Here is a 17,061-nt window from a genome sequence, read left to right as displayed (position 1 = left end):
ATAAATAAGTAAATATTCATAATTATTGAAGTTGACAATTTATTATTATTTTTTAGTATAAGCTATTTTATCAAATACTCTAACTCCACTCAAACCAAGAGCGACTTATTTAAAAGCATAGAAAAATGTTGGAACCAGAACGACCCTCAAAAATGTGGAAGTGGGTTCCCTTAATTAATTAATTTAATGAGGAGTTAGAGTAATTAGTTTTTTTGTTTATCTAAGTTATCTGTAAGCATCTATATATAGGTTATTGAAAATAATTTTATCATGTAATTGATTATTTGAACTTCAGATATTTCAAGCTAGATATTATTTTTTTTAATTTACCATTAACTAACTCTTACAACCACTAAATATAAAGATTGTTTTTTTTATCATTCAAAGCAGGGAGTTTACAGAGGTTAAGTAATAAAGAGAAAAATTAAGAAAAAAAATTATAATTTTCTATTAAAGGTTGTGCATTTATATGCAAAAAATTTTTTTTTTAGTTGTGATACACATTTTTAAACATAACTATGAAAATGACCTACTTCTCTAGCAATTTCATAGATGTCTTTATACGTTATTTTATTCATGCCCTTTTGCTATTTAAACTTCATCTATTATTATAAAATTGAGCAAGTAAATTTTATTGATTTGTAACTTTGATTTAAATTTTGTAAAGTATCCTAAAATTAATCAAAGAAAAGTCTGTCCTAAATATGGTTTATAATGTCTATCGCTAATAGATTATTTTTAGATGTTATAGATAAATTAGAGTTAATTATTAAATTCAATTTAATTCAATCATCAAAAAAGTTGTAATTTGTATTTTCTTAAGGGAGATATGGAAGAAATATATTGATGTATGAATAAATAGCTGTGTATGTATGTAAGATGTATTAGTTTTATTTTACAAAGTTTAATTAATTAATTAATTGATTTCCTATTAACATCTAATTTAAGAGGGGAGAAATATATGTTCAATCAATTTATTTGCCATAAAATAGAAATTGCTAAGATTGATATTAAAAATATCTTTTATTAATAATGCAAAAACTATCATTTTAATACGCATTATGTTAATTTCACAACCATAAATTTTCATCCAAATTAAATTTATGGTCAATATTTTATCTGATAAACATATTAATCTATTTAAATGAAATGTGTATTACTCACTTTCTTATTTGCATAATCTTTTTTGGCTGATTGATCTTATAACTCCACTCCTATCAAGTATTTTTTCACAAACTAATCGAAGTAACTAAATAAATAAATAAATAAATAAATAAATAAATAAATAAATATGCTTAATTTTAAGATATTTAAAAAAATTTATAATATTTTAATCACTTTATTTTTTATACTTTTGTTTATTTAAAAATATAAGTGAGTTTACAAGAATTTCAAATTTTAAAAGGAAAATAATTCACACTTTTTATTATATTTCAAAATCTTCAGTCTTTATTTCAATAATCGAAATTGATTAGATGCATTCAAACAAGTTTTTAAGACTCTATTTTGTCAAATTAGAACTTTTCTTTTAGGGTAAAAATTAATATGGAAACAACAAGAGTATTAATATATTCACTGTAAATAAATAAAAAAATTATATTAAATTTTAAATTAACTCTAAGTTTTTTCTAACTTATAATAAATAAAATATTATACTTATTAATATTATAAAATTAGTATATTATTTTATTTTGTGAGACATTGCTAACTAATTGCAGATTTTTTTTTGTAATTAAGATTTATATACCCGTATTACCTCTCAACCTCGTCCCTCACTGCGTGTATCGAATTTTTTGCCAACTAGAGGTTATTTTCCATAAAAACATTTTTTTTAATTTTTCCTGAAGCCATTGGCTGTATGTTCTATAGGGTATATTTTTTTAATTTTTGAAATATTGATTATTTTTCAAAAATATTAATATTGAGATTATTATCAAGAAGTATTTCATGCCAAACAAATATTTATATCAAGAAATTCATCAGTTTTTACTGTTAAAAATAATCTTGATAGTAAAGTTACTAAATTTCCTCAAGCTGTCTTTTAATAGAGAAGAAAAGATTGAAAACATTAAAAGGTATTTGAAAATTCAGAAATTTAAAAAATTTTAAGAAAAAAAAGTTAACATTTAATATATGCTTGTTTCTTGATATTATATGAGGAGAACTCTATTTCTTAAAGAAATTCAAGTTAATATAATAACATATATATTGTTTCAATTTTACAAGAAATTATACTTAGATAAGGTAGATATTCAAACAAAAAATAAAAAAAATATTGTATTACATTACATATATGCATATATATCTTCACACTTAATAAAATATATCAATTTTCTCATAAGAATGCTAGGCGAGACTCAATACCTTAAGGCTTTGTAAATAAGATATTACAATCTTCATTTTTTATAGCTTAATTTTAAAATAAAACTTCTTTTTTATTAATTTTTTATAAATCTAATATCTTTAAATTAGTTTTTACTTATTTGAATTATTTCTTTGACTTTACTTATTATTTTTTAAATTTTGTCAAGAATTTATAATTTTATTATATTTTCTTATAAACTTATTTCCATTTCAAATAAGCTTAAAATGAAACTTTATTTGCATTAACTAACTATTTGAGCTTCTAAGGCATAATTTTTAAAAGCAAGTTTTTAATCAAAATTACACATTTATTCTACGAGTTGCAAAGCATAATTCCTATCACTATCATTAAATAACAAAAAAAGAAGAAATAATCTAGAAAGATTTGAGCGATTTCTGTATATATTTGAGTTTATGGATTTTAAATTTATATAAACTATATATACATTTTTAAGATAATTAGAGTGAGAGCTGCTATTTCACAATTCTATATGTTGATTGAAATAAAAGGATTGTTTTATGATACTATTTTAATGTAATAGCATAATAATAGTGTAATTGTAAGTGTAGCAATAGTCTAGTTGTTATTTTATAATAAAATGCTTACATAAATTATAGCAATCTTTAGGTAAATTCTAACAAATTCCCAATAGTAATGGCTATGCTTTAGTTCTCCATAGTAATAACCATACTTATATTTATTCAAACATTAATCTAATTTTTTCTTTCTTAAATTTAGCATTCTAAGAAATACTAGTGGAAGGAGAGTCCAAAAACTTAAAACCATCACAGAGAAAGGATATAAATATTTAATTATATCAGAGTCATAACAGTCAATTTATAAGTCTATTGGGTTGTAAAGTTAATTTCCTACTTGTTTGCAAGTTAGTGCTTTTGTAAAATATGATATCTAGCTAATTTAGAAAAATATAAAAACTATATGAAAAAGCAAATAAATGTGGTATGATCTTAGTTTTTCTTTGGCAAAATCTTTATAATAATGTAGAGTTATTGGAATAAGTGCAAGCACTACTACAGGAACCAAAAATTAAATTTAGGTGTAAAATAATATCTTTCCTATCTTCCGAATACTATTCTCATTAATAAGACAGTCTAATCCTAACGAAACTTGTACGTCACCAGACCCAATTATATTATTAAACAAATTAAAATGTATTGAAATAATCTTGGGCTAAGCTATCAATAGAGTAGATAATTAATAATAGTTAAGAATAATTTTTATATAGAATCCAGAGTAGTCCTATATGCTATTACTGCTAATAGGGAGGATCTTTAATATTCTCAGATAGTAACATGTTTGTGAGTATTTAAATTTTTTGATGAAAACTCCTAAAACATATATGAAATAAAGTTCTAAAATTAATATTTTTAAAATTTAGTAAATCCATAATTTTGAATTTTCTCCACATTTTTCACAAATTCCTTTTGAAAGAGATTATGAATAGCGAGAGCCTTTCCAAACATCACCTAAAATGTCACATTACTCACAAATAGGGCCTATGTAACCGTCTGAGCAGTAATTAATGCTGTTAGGATTTTCAGCTTAACATGAGTTTATCATTGAATTACATGCTATAATCTCATCTGTAGTATTGCTTTTCCTCCAGTATCCATTTTTTAATTTTATAGTACTTCCTTAACACATTATTGCAGACTCAGGACAATTAAAGCATCTATTAATATCTTTCTTTTCTTATAAAGATTATTGATAAAGTGCTTATGGATCACTTAGCTAATAAGTACCATTCAAGCACTGATTACAAATTTACAAGGTATTTATGTTTTAAATAATCTCCCCGATTTAGCATTTTCTAAATTAAATTGATAAAAGAACAGGTAATTTATTAACAGAACTCCTATAAATTGTTGAATTTATTGAAAAATATTGAACTGATTTAAGAGGTCCTAGTATTTGCAAATTGTTTAATTAGAATGTTTAATCTATAGAATCATATTAATTAAAATCAATAATTTGCTATCCATTTATTAAGTTTTTATTAGAATCTAGTTAATTTATTGAAATTTATAAATTTCTAAGCTCGAAGTCTATATCTTCTGGATAATTGCCTTATTTTAGCTTTTCTTTTGAGAAGCTTAAATATCTATTTTACTCATCAACAATATATATTCCGAAATCAATAAGACCACCACTTCTAAATTATTGTATTTAAGCATATCTTTAATACTCATTTTAAAAATTATTAGGGGCATTTATTACATTTTTATAAAATTTAAACAAATATTCGTTAATTTAATTATTATTTTTAATAATGATATTTTAGAGATATGATGCACTATCGTTTCCGTATATTTCTGCTATATTTTCAAGCACATTATGGTAAAATGGGAAGAAAAGAGGTAATTATAATTTATTTTAATCAGTCTAAACAATCCTTAATCCTCCTCCAATCAAGGCTCTATTGAATTAAATGATTGTATCCTTGTCAAATACAATTTAACATTTAATTATATTCTCAAAATATAGAGCCCCTCCACTGCTCAAAGCAGAGTTTTGTTAAAATTAAGTTTCTTAGAATTATATTTTTGCCTGAATAGCTAAAAATTAAATAGCTCCTCCATTTTATGCTTTATTAGCATTAAAATTACTTTTTTATATTAAAACTGTTTAAGATTGTCCAAGAAAAATATTACCTTCATTATAACTTGAAGTAAAATTATTAAATTATGCAAATGTGCTTTAAATGAACATGATTTTACTTTTTAAAAATTTATTACTTTTGACTGTAAAATTTTCAAAAAGCAATACATCATCTTTTAATTATATTTCTTGGTTTTCAAAAATATATTATTTTGTTGTATAAATAAGAAGAAGTTGATTATTAGATTAAAATAAACAATTAATAATTGTAATATATTAGCATCCATAAAATGAAAAGATTCCATTAATTTAGTCAATTTAGATATTTTACATATTTTCTTTAATTTTTAAATTTATGAGCGTTAAATTTTAGATTTGAGAAAAACTCATTAAACTATTTAGATTGGTGTTTTTTGTTGATGTTACCCCTTTTATAAGAATATTTTTTATTAATTAAAATTAAAATATTGGTAACTAAGATGTCTAATAAAAGCTATTGTATGAGACTTCAAGATTGTAAATAAATACTTATGAAACATTATAGAAAAATATCAAAGAATTTAAATCATTTTATATTGATAGGTCAAGATAAGATATTTTTATATCTTAAAAAACTACTTTTTCTATATTTGAGAAATATATTTGGTTTGTGCCAAAAGATTTTAAATAAATAGTTATATTCTAAAATATTACTTGTTTGGTAAATTTATTTTAGGTGATATTGATAAATAAATTTTTATTATTTTAAAAGTCGAAATTGAAATTAGCAATCTGTAGAATTTCTTATCCAAGGTTTTAAAAGGTATTATTTTAAAGATCTATAATATTATTTTAAATATCATAAGGTGAAAAGATAAATTGATTATCTTTTAATTAAGAAATTTATTGAAATACATTTGCTATTTTAGAGCTAGATATTTATAAGTTGACTTAGCTTTTCCAATTTGATTAATTGATCAAAGAAATTCCATTTACTGTTATAACCTCTGTTTATTTGGGCGAAATGTAAGTTAGTTCTTATTAAATAAATTCATTATCTTAACTTGAAATCAAAGCAGAACATCCTGATATTGAGTCTTTATTGAAAATGTCTAAATTGTAATTATTTTCAACAATTCCATTTTAATGTAAGCATAATATATTTACTATATTTTTTTGAGAATCAAATTTATAGCTTAAAAATTGAGGATATCCATAACTTTATTAAGCTAAAATATTGAATTTAGTACCTTTTATCATGAGGAGTTCGAGTTTATCAAGGAACAAAATAGCTATCACGTTTTTTGTTATTAATTTAAAGGAAGTTATTCTGTCTGTAATAAAATCTTTTTTAATTGCTGTTAAAAATTCAATTTTAGTGTCAAGGATAAACAAGTTTATTTAAAATGAGCATTAGATAAAAATCAAGCCTTGTTCTATAGTAAAGCTATCAATTTTTATTTTAGGTAAAATCAAATTTTATTCTAGTTTATTGTTTGAGTAGTTATATATGTAAGCTTTCTTCTATCCACTAAAACTAAAAATATATCTTTGATAAGTGAAATCAATCAAAAAATGTGCCAATCTTATTTAAGAATTTTCATTGGCTAGAAGTCTTAGGTCTATTTATGAAATAACATTTTTTTTTTGGATATCTATTTTAATCAAAAGAGCACCATTGGAAATAGCATAAGCATATTATTATTTATCTAAGTTTTCAATCAGTTAAATTTTTATTATCTAAGTTAACAAAGGACCCTATTAAGTGGTGTTATATAAAAAATATTCTTAGCTTATTAAGTTATATTAAAGCAGTTAGCAATCACTAAATCCTATTATTATTAAATCTTAATTGCTATTAAAAGTAAATGAAGTGACTAATTATGTTGAATTATATTAAATTTCTTTGATAATAACACCTTTTTCAATATTTAAATGTAAAATTTTTGAATCACAAGTAATAACAACACTGTCAGTTATAAACTGCTAAAATTAAATAATGTCAAGCTTGTAAATATTAGAAATTAAGTTATTATTTCTGTTATATTAATATTATTAATAGAATAAAATAGAGTCTGAAAAAGCAAGTATTAAAATATCTTTGCTTTAATTGTATTTTATTTCTACTATTTAATTTTAATTACTTAAGGCAAATTCAAATTTTACTTTCTATTCTGTATATCTTTAGATTACATTATATTTGTTGACAATAAGATAATCATTTTGCATATTATTAATAGGTATTTAAACAAACAAACTTTGTGGCTCGTTTAGAATAGGTTGATACTAATTTCCTAATAAGTTAAAATCAAATTTGTAAATTTATTTGTCAGAATAGATAAAAACATCATTAGTTATATTGTCATAACTAAACTTTTGTATGGTTTCTTATCCATCAGTAAATTCACTTATTTTAACGAAGCTTTGAAATGGAAGTTTAGGATCTATGGAAGACAGATAAAATGTTCCTTCTGTATCTAAAAACATTACATATCTAATAGAACTTTCATCATATTATACTTGAATAATATTTTTATTGTCTAATGAGTTTTATTTAACTCCAGATAAAGTAAGAATTTATTATTAAGTAGAAACATCATATATACAAATTTAATCTTATCTGTCATCTGTGTTAAATAATATGTAATTTAGCTATTCGATGTATATTAATTAGATAATTACACCAGAACTAACTCTAATATCAAATTAAGTAAAATCGAAGCTTTGTCTATCTATTAAAGTCATATCTAATTTTTTAAATAAATTTAAAATTAATTTAATTTAATAAATTTAAAAGATAAATAACTCTATAAGCTTTTCAAGCTTTTTTAAATTAAAGATTTATTTTTCTAAATAAGAAAATTGATATTTAATAAATAAATAAAAAGGTTTTATAAAAATAATAAATTTAATGAGAAGTTTTTCTCATATTGAAAATAAAGCTTAAAATAAAAATTAATTTTTTTATTTACATTAGGCAAATTAGCAGAAATACTTTTTTGAGTAAAGTTAACATGTTGATTAAGTTTTTTCAATTGTTTATTTTAAAATTCCATCAAAGTTATAGATTTTAATTTGACTTGACCTACTGTATATAAAGATGATTTAGTATTTTTCATCAGTAATAAATTATATGTCATCATATAAAGTATTAAATTACTGAATAGTTTTTTCTTTTTTATCATATAAAAGAAAATTATGGATACTAATTTAAGGAGAATATAAACATATTAATTTTTTTTCTAAGCTTCTACAGTTGATATAGTCTCCATCTTTATCTACAATTTTCTAAGGAGTAAGCTAAGCATTAATAACATAAATGCTACTTCCATATATATAAAGGTTTTTTTCATTATAATCATAAACATATCCAATAACACGTTTCAAATCTTTAAAAATATATTATGCGTTAGTTTACATATTTATAAAAATAATTGTATTGTCTGACTTGCTTATTAAAAAGATTTCATCAAATATATCTATACTGCCTAATTGAGTTTATTAGATCAATATTTATAAAAAACTATCATTGAATATATCAAAGGAGTATACTGATTAGTAATTAAAAATAAAATATATTCCAAATTTAGCACTTCTTTTCATATAAGTTGCATAATTAATTTGATAATTACCTAAATCAAGCTTAGAGTATCTATTATTTTAAATTTAGGCTGAATGCAGTAAACCATCACGGCTTTCAAAGTAATATACTGAAGTATTCTAAGAGTATTTTAAATTTTTTAAAGGTAGAAAAGGTGAATAATATTATATTACATCTTTATAAAAATAATCGCTTCCACTAATTTATATAATATTTCTTTATATATCTATAAAGTATTCATAAAATGATTGTTCATCAAAAGCATATGTGGAATAATATTTTTTCCCATTTAAATTTTCTTTTTTTATGAATTAACCAAAAAAAAATGGGGATTTTATTAACTTATAGGTATTACTTGAGATGTCTATTAAAATAATACCTTCTTCGTATCCTTATAAAGCATACATCTAATCATCATACATAACTCGACTCATTGATCTAACTCTTTGTATTGGCAGTTTATTTATTTAGTAAATCAACTTCATATTTGAGCTAAAGATTTTAAAATAGCCTGCTCTGAAAGTTAGAATCTAATCTAAATAAAAATTATTATTAATTTCATCTTAAAAAGAGGAAAATTATTTTATTATTTCAATACTGTCAGAAGTGGTTTATATATTTTTTATCAATTCAACTTAATTTTTCAGTTAATTAATTTAATATAAAAATATATTCTAATAAACTGTTATAATAAATTTTAAATTCTCTATCAAATAGATTTCAAAAATTTACACATATTGTATAGCACTCATAAATATCATTTGCATGTCTAAAGAATAAAGTTGTACATCATTACCTGAAGAAATTATGATTTTATCACCATTAGCATCTACTTTGCAATATAGGCACATCATTTCTTACATTTTTTTTGTAAAAACATTTATTGTTATTATCTTTTAACTATTAAAAGCAATTATTGTATTATTACTAAGTTTTTTTATGAAATCTATATTATCTTTTAATTGTATTATTTTTGATAATTTGCCATCGTTCTCATTTGACATGTCATAAAATATGATTTAATTATTTTATTGGCGTTTAATAATAAGAGGTGGATAGTAGCTAAGAAGTAATAAACTTCTTTAATTCTAAAATTTATTTAAAAATGTAGCAGGAAAAGGTGAATAAACATTCTATATAATTTTAAATTACACTAATGATCTTTTCTATTACTCTACACTACCTTATTTAATTATTTAAATAGAATCGCTATTTAAAAGAACTAACTCCTAAGCAAATTCATTTTAAGTAGAATTTTTATTTTTTATTTTTTTCAGACTTTATGAGGAATAATTCAAAATATATATTTGTCCTGATAAAACAAAATTTTACAAACTTGAATCAAAGTAATAAAATGCCATTTCTATTTAATCTTTAATCATAATTATATAATTTTCTTTTCCCCACAAGCTGAAGATCTCAAAATCTGTAATTTAACCATTATAATAAAGACTTATAATAAAATTCTAAGAATTTGTTTTTAAATCAATACTAGTTAGAAACAAATCAGTATTAACAATCAAATATTGGTTTAAATCCGTGTCTAAAGCTTAAAATATTTTACATTTTTTAATATATTTATCCTATATATATCTTATATTAATTTAATCAAATGAATTATTATTCAAATTGATTTTAAATACTGAACTATCAAAACATGAGCAGTAAATTCCATTCTAAGATGTGGAGTGAATATCAAAAAAGGTGCTTTGTGGCATATTTTATACAATAAAACTATTTATTACTTACAAATTCAAGCGATTATTCTCAACATAATTTACTGTTATTTATTAAACTAAAATTTTTTATGAATCATAGATAAAAATATATTAGCCAATAAATTTAATTGATTTTGCGATAACGCTTATTGTAAAGGGATTAGAAAAAGAAAATATTTGATTCAGTTCATCATAAACAATTTATAATTAAATTTATTCTTATTGTTAAATGTAAGCTATGCTATACTAACTTTAAAACGAAGTAATTGAATCAAACGAGATCATATCTTTGTATTGTATTGATTTTCTTGAGTCACTCTTAATATCCCATATAGATAAATAATAATCAGCTCCTTTTATGAAAACTATATCATTTATGTGAAATAAGAGAAGATCATTGGTTTAGAATTACATATTTTTTATGAGAGAAACATCAGTCCTATTATAGATAAAGAGAGATCCTTCTTTTTAGGCAACATAATAATCATCTTGATATATAAAAAAGTCTTTAGTGATGACTTTTTCCTGCATAATTTGTTATGAAGGTCTTTAAGTGTTACATCTTAATTGAGTTTTGCACAAATTTGTCTTATCATCTTGTTAGGTAGAAGAATTACAGATAGCTACGCAACCGCTCTCTTGACTGCCATCATATTATTACTTATCGAAAAACTAATAATTATTACATTTAATATAAATGCATAAATTTTATTCTGAGTCCAATTAGTAATCCATATCACACTGAGTACATTAATTTTAATTATTAGCATTATTGATGCAACTTATACATCCTTCTATCTCTGTACATAGCTCTTTTGCCTTTAGTTAGATTACTAAAAGCAAAATAACTTTTATAGTTATATACTTAATCATCATATAATAGGTCATCTTTCTTTTTTTTAAATAGCTAAAGTTTGTTATAATAATTTATATTTATTTATTTAAACTTAAAACCTACCTATGAATATAAATGCGTTTAAATTTAATCACTAAATTTTATTTTGACTCTTTATTTAGCTGATTTTAATAAAGAATGTCTATCTATTCTGTTAGCAAATTCTAATGTTCCTTAATTTTTTGAGATGGGATATTTGTTTAATCAAAAATCTGGAACAATTGAATAGCAATTAATTAAAGTAATAATAACTAATAGTTGTATAAATGCTAAAAAATAATAAGAAGAATTCCACTAAATGTTTATTATTTTTTTTCTAATTTTTTATTTGTGATTCTTCTATCAAACATTTTTAAATAATTTAAGGCAAGCTATTAAAAGAATAAATAAGAAAAGCCTTTTTATAATTTTTAAAAAATAAAATTAGATAATAATTTTAACAATTAAATAGGTAAATAAATATTCAGAATCACATGCCTTTATTCAAACTAGCAATTTAAATTTTCTTTTTAGTTTAAGAAAAAAAGCTATTTTATGAAATACTCTAACTCTTCATTAATTAAGAGCCGCTAATATAAACAGACCAAAAAAGTATTAAAACCAAGAATTTCTTTCTAAAATGAGGAAGCGGGTTCCTTTAATTGATTTAACGAGGAATTAGAATAATTAATTTTTTTATATCAAAGTAATCTGTAAATATTTATAAGTTATTGAAAATAATTTTTTTGTATGTGTTAAAATAGAGTTGAGATATTTTAAGCTATATATATTTTTTTTAATTTTAAATTAACATCTCTCACAGCCACTAAATATATATGAAGTTGCTTTATTTACCATTCTGGAGAGGGAGTTTACATAATTTAAATAATAAACAGAAATCATAAGAAAGAAATTTAAAAATTTTTATTAAAGGTTGTGAATTAATATGCAAACATTTTTTTATGTGGAGAGTCACAGTAAACATAATTATATAAATAGCATTCTTTTAGAGCAATTTTATAGAGGCATTTATTCGTTATGTTATTTATGTCTTTATGCTATATAAACTTCATCTATTATTATAAAATTGAACATATAAATTTTATTGATTTGATTGAAATTTTAAAGAAGTAAAGTCTCCTTTAATTTATCTAAGAAAAGACCTAAATCAGGTTAATAATCTGTATTGCTATAAATTTTTAGATATTATTGATAAATTTTTGTTGATTGTTAAATTCTAGGTAATTCAAATATCAAAAAATTGTAATTTCTAAATATTCTAAGGGAGAGAAAATAAGAAATTTATAGCTGTAAGAGTAAATAGTTATCTATTTATGTAAGATGTATTAGTATTATTTTACAAAACATAATTAATTAACTACTAACGCCTAATGTAAGGGGGGAAAATAATTAAAGTTTAATCAGTTTATTTGCCACAAAATAGAAATCGCTTAGATTAATAATAATCTCTATTGCTAATAAATTTTTAGATATTATTGATAAATTTTTGTTGATTATAAAATTCTATTTAATTCAAATATCAAAAAGCTGTAATTTCTAAATATTCTAAGGGAGCGAAAGTAAGAAATATATAGCTGTATGAGTAAATAGTTATCTATTTATGTAAGATGCATTAGTATTATTTTACAAAACTTAATTAATTACCTACTAACACCTAATGTAAGGGGGGAAAAAAATAAATGTTTAATTAGTTTATTTGCCACGAAATTGAAATCGCTTAGATTAATATTAAAATTTTTAATAATTTAATACTATTATTTTAATACGCATTATGCATTATGCTAATTTCACAAAATGAATTATCACCAAAATTTAATTTATGGTTAAAATTTTATCTAGAAACATATTAATTTATTTAAATCAAATGTGTATCAATCAATCACTCACTTTATTATCTTCATAATCTTTTTTGATTGATTGATCTTTTAACATGCTATCAAGTATTTTTTCAAAAAACTAATCAAAGTAACAAAATAAAGAATATTCTTCATCTTATCATTTTTATATTTTTATAATATTTTAATCACTTTATTTTTTTATTCTTTTGGTTATTTAAAAAAAAAAAAGCAAAAAATTTTTTTAAGTTGAGAGTCACATTAAACATAATTAATTATGTAAATAAATAGCTTGAGTGACTTCATAGAGGTCTTTATTCGTTATGTTTTATTTATGACCTTGCACTATATAAACTTTATCTTTAATGATCAAACTGAAAATGTAAATTTTATTGATTTGATTGAAATTTTGAAAAGGTAAAGTCTACTTAAAGAAAAGACCTAAATCAGGTTAATAATCTCTATTGCTAATAGATTTTTAGATATTATTAATAAATTTTATTTAGTTGATAAAGTTCAATCTAATTCAAATATTAAAAAGTATAATTTGTAAATATTCTAGAGGGAGAGAAAGTAAGAAATATATAGCTGCATTGAATAAATAGATATCTATTTATGTAAGATGAATTAGCATTATTTTACAGAATTTAATTAATTACCTTCCAAAATATAATGTAAAGGGGGGGAAAAAAATTAATTTTTATTTAATCAGTTTATTTGCCACAAAATAGAAATCGCTTAGATTAATAATATTAAAAATAACTTTTTTAATAATACTATGATTTTAATACGCATTGTGCTAATTTCACAAGATGAATTTTCACCAAAATTTAATTTATGGCTAATATTTTCTCTTAGAAATTTATTAATTTAGTTAAATGAAATGTGTCTCATTCACTCACTCACTTTATTATCTACTTAGTCTTTTTTGGCTGATTGTTCTTTTAACATACTATCTATCAAGTATTTTTTCACAAGCTAATCAAAGTAAAAAAATAAAGAATATGTTAATCTTATGATATTTAAAATTTTTTATATTTTAATCGCTTTATTTTTTATTCATTTGATTATTAAAAAAAAATAAGCGAGCTTACAAGTATTTTTAAATGTAAAATAAATTCACATTTTTTATTATATTCCAAAAACTTCAATCTTTAATTCAATATTCAATATTGGTTAAATGTATTCAAACAATTTTTTTAGAATTCACTCATTTTAGAATTTTTATTTCAGGGTCAAAATTAATTTGCAAATGTCTAAATATTTTTTGGCTTAGAATACTAATTTATTTGCTGTAAATAGATAAAGTATTTTTAATGGTCTACTTTCGAAGGGAATTAATAAGGAAATTTACTAATCATAATATTTATATAAAAAATTTAAATGAATTCTTTACAACATAAATCAAATTAATTCAATCATCATCATTTGAATAAAATTTTTTATTTTTTGATATAAAAAACAAACAAAATATATTTAAAAATTTTAAAGATGATCAGCTTTAATAATTTATAAGAGCAGATTTAGAAAAGTTTATCTCAAATCTAGGCTTGTTATTTTTTATCAAAAACATTCTTTCTATTTTAAATAGAATTCGATATTTTTATTAATTTTATTCCACAATTTATAAATATTAAACTTTTTAGTGTCTTATATGATTTTTACTCATTTGGTAATTAAAATATTTCCTCTTCATATTTACATAATTGATATTTTTAGGAATAAATAAATAAATAAATAAATAACAATAATTTTTGAATAAAAAACTAACTACCGTAATATCCCGTTTACCCTGCCGAGCCGAATTGCCGAATTATGCTCAATTTTTCAAAAATTTCGGCTCTCGGCATTTTAAAAATGCCGAAAGCCGAATTGCCGAGATAATGAGATATTACGGTAATTTAAGTAGAAATTTGCATGAATTTATTTAAAAATGCAACTTAAATTAAAAATTAATTTATTTTATTTCTTTATTTATAAACTATAAATGAACTTAATTTTTATAAATAAAGATAACATTATAATTAATTTTCTTCAATTGTTTTTTTCTAAATTCCACCATAGCTATAGATTTTAATTTAATTTCATCTATTATATCTAAAAATGTTTTTCAAAAATAAATTTAGCTATTGTCCAATAATTATTTTGCTAGTACGAAATAAATATTTAGTAGAACAATAAATATTACTTAATTAAATAAAATAAAATTTAAATCAAATAAAAATTTGCTTTGAAACAGATTTTTAACCTGATTGAAGAAAAAAATAAATAAAACATGTTTAATCAAAGATTAATCTTGAATTAAATTCCTAATTAATTTAAAAGTGTGAAAAAAATTGTTAACTCAAGATTAAACGTTTGAATTAGAATTTAGATTATTTATTCATCAAAAAATTAAATCTTTAATTAAAATTTTTTTTGTTTATTTATTCAGATTGAAGGATATGTTTTTTTATTAATTTTTAATTTTCTTTTAATTTATAAAAAATTATTTATCATTCTATTAAATACATACTTCCTAATGGTAAAATAATTATTCTACAATAGTCATATTCAAGACAAAAAGAAGGTTTTATTTATAATAAAATAATAACTGATCTAAAAAGTTTCTTAAATTATTTATTTCTTTTTTATTTTATAATTTGAAAATATTAATTGTTTTTTAAAATTCAAGTTAGATTTTTTTAATTTAAAAATTATATAATTGCATAATTTTAAATTAGTTCTTTTGCTACATTTTTCATAAATTTTTTGTTAATTTTTAATATTTTACATAAAAGCTAATTAAGAGATTAAAATATCAAAATATCTGCTTCATCATATTTTAATTCTTGAATTTAGTAAAAAATTATGTAGATCTTTCAAAAAGTGTTTATAAATATTGAATTACATAACATATAACCATTTCTTCATACTACATAAAATACTTTATCTTATTTAATAAAATATATCTCATATGAATGCCTGATGAGACTCCAAACCTTAAAGCCTTGTAAATAAGATTTAACAATCTCCATTATTTAATATTTAATTTTATAATTAAGCTATCTTTTTATAGGTTTTTGACTAATTTGGTATCTTTAAATTAGTTTTTATTTATTTGAATTATTTCTCTTAATTTTTTTAATATTTCTTGATTGTTTTCATGAATTAATTATTTTTTTTTAATTTTTTATACACAGATTTCCATTTTAAATAAGCTTAAAATGAAACCTTATCAGCATTAATTAATTATTTGAATTTCAAAGGCATAAATTTTAACAGCTAGTTTTTTATAAAAATTACAAATTTATTCTACGAGTTGCAAATCATAATTCCTATCACAATCATTAAGAAACAAAAAAAGAATAAATAATCTATGATGATTTGAGCTACTTCAGTATAGATTTAAATTTGTAGATTTTATATTTATACCAACTATATATACATTTTTAAAATAATAAAAGAGAGAGCTACTATTTCACATTTCTGTATGTTATTCGAAATAAAAGGATTATTTTGTGATATTATTTTAATGTAATAGCCTAAAAGAATTGTAATTGTAAGGGTGGCAACAATATAGTTACTATTTTATAATAGGATTTATATATAAATTATAGCAATTTTCAAATAAATTCTAACAAATTCCCAATAGTAATGCTGATGCTTTAATTCTCCATAATAATATCCATACTTATATTTATTCAAACATTAATCTAATTTTTGCTTTCTTAAATTTAACAGCCTCAGAAATACTAATGGAAGGAGAGTCCAAAAACATAATACCATCACAGAGAAAGGATATAAATATTTAACTACATCAAGATCATAACAGTCAATTTATAAGTCTATTGGGTTGTAAAGTGAATTTCCTACTTGTTTACAAGTAAGTGCTTTTGTAAAATATGATATCTAGCTAATTTAGAAAAATATAAAAACTATATGAAAAAGTAAATAACCGTGGTATGGTCTTAGCTTTTCTTTGGTAAAATCTTTATAATAATATAGAGTTATGGGAATAAGAGCAAGTGCTACTATAGGTACAAAAAATTAAATTTAAGTCTAAAAGA

At 21.1% G+C, this 17,061-nt stretch overlaps 5 protein-coding genes across 5 annotated transcripts in view; all 5 read right to left on the bottom strand. All coding sequences in view use genetic code 6, as the record gives it.

The window, feature by feature from the left end:
• Positions 1–2,709: 2,709 nt before the first annotated feature.
• On the bottom strand, positions 2,710–3,054 carry TTHERM_000974051 (hypothetical protein; the record flags this gene model as incomplete). The annotated part of the gene is made up of 1 exon (XM_012796088.1): positions 2,710–3,054. One exon carries the CDS (start codon positions 3,052–3,054, stop codon positions 2,710–2,712), a length of 345 nt encoding a protein of 114 aa, XP_012651542.1.
• Positions 3,055–3,666: 612 nt separating this feature from the next.
• Positions 3,667–8,383, bottom strand: TTHERM_00974050 (transmembrane protein, putative; the record flags this gene model as incomplete). The annotated part of the gene is made up of 4 exons (XM_001009958.2): positions 3,667–3,738; positions 3,848–4,825; positions 5,960–7,710; positions 8,218–8,383. The coding sequence occupies 4 exons, from the start codon at positions 8,381–8,383 to the stop codon at positions 3,667–3,669; spliced, it is 2,967 nt and encodes a 988-aa protein (XP_001009958.2).
• Positions 8,384–8,978: 595 nt separating this feature from the next.
• TTHERM_000974041 (hypothetical protein) lies at positions 8,979–9,427 on the bottom strand (the record flags this gene model as incomplete). Its single annotated transcript, XM_012796087.1, has 2 exons — positions 8,979–9,099; positions 9,297–9,427. 2 exons carry the CDS (start codon positions 9,425–9,427, stop codon positions 8,979–8,981), a joined length of 252 nt encoding a protein of 83 aa, XP_012651541.1.
• A 515-nt stretch (positions 9,428–9,942) lies between these two features.
• Positions 9,943–11,017, bottom strand: TTHERM_00974040 (hypothetical protein; the record flags this gene model as incomplete). Its single annotated transcript, XM_001009957.2, has 2 exons — positions 9,943–9,990; positions 10,310–11,017. 2 exons carry the CDS (start codon positions 11,015–11,017, stop codon positions 9,943–9,945), a joined length of 756 nt encoding a protein of 251 aa, XP_001009957.2.
• Positions 11,018–16,826: 5,809 nt separating this feature from the next.
• TTHERM_00973030 (transmembrane protein, putative) overlaps positions 16,827–17,061 on the bottom strand; it is a gene marked incomplete at both ends in the record, with an annotated part of 5,979 nt that continues 5,744 nt past the window's right edge. Inside the window, 2 exons of the mRNA XM_001009955.3 lie at positions 16,827–16,884; positions 16,951–17,061. The exon at positions 16,951–17,061 is cut by the window's right edge and continues 4,369 nt beyond it. Of these exons, the coding sequence (XP_001009955.3) occupies positions 16,827–16,884; positions 16,951–17,061 (169 nt within the window). The remainder of the gene's footprint in view (positions 16,885–16,950) is intronic.

The sequence above is a fragment of the Tetrahymena thermophila genome, assembly GCF_000189635.1.
Source record: "Tetrahymena thermophila SB210 genomic scaffold scf_8254769, whole genome shotgun sequence".
NCBI lineage: Eukaryota > Ciliophora > Oligohymenophorea > Hymenostomatida > Tetrahymenidae > Tetrahymena > Tetrahymena thermophila.
Note: the sequence above shows the minus strand (reverse complement) of the source record. Positions and strands in the feature narration are given on the sequence as shown.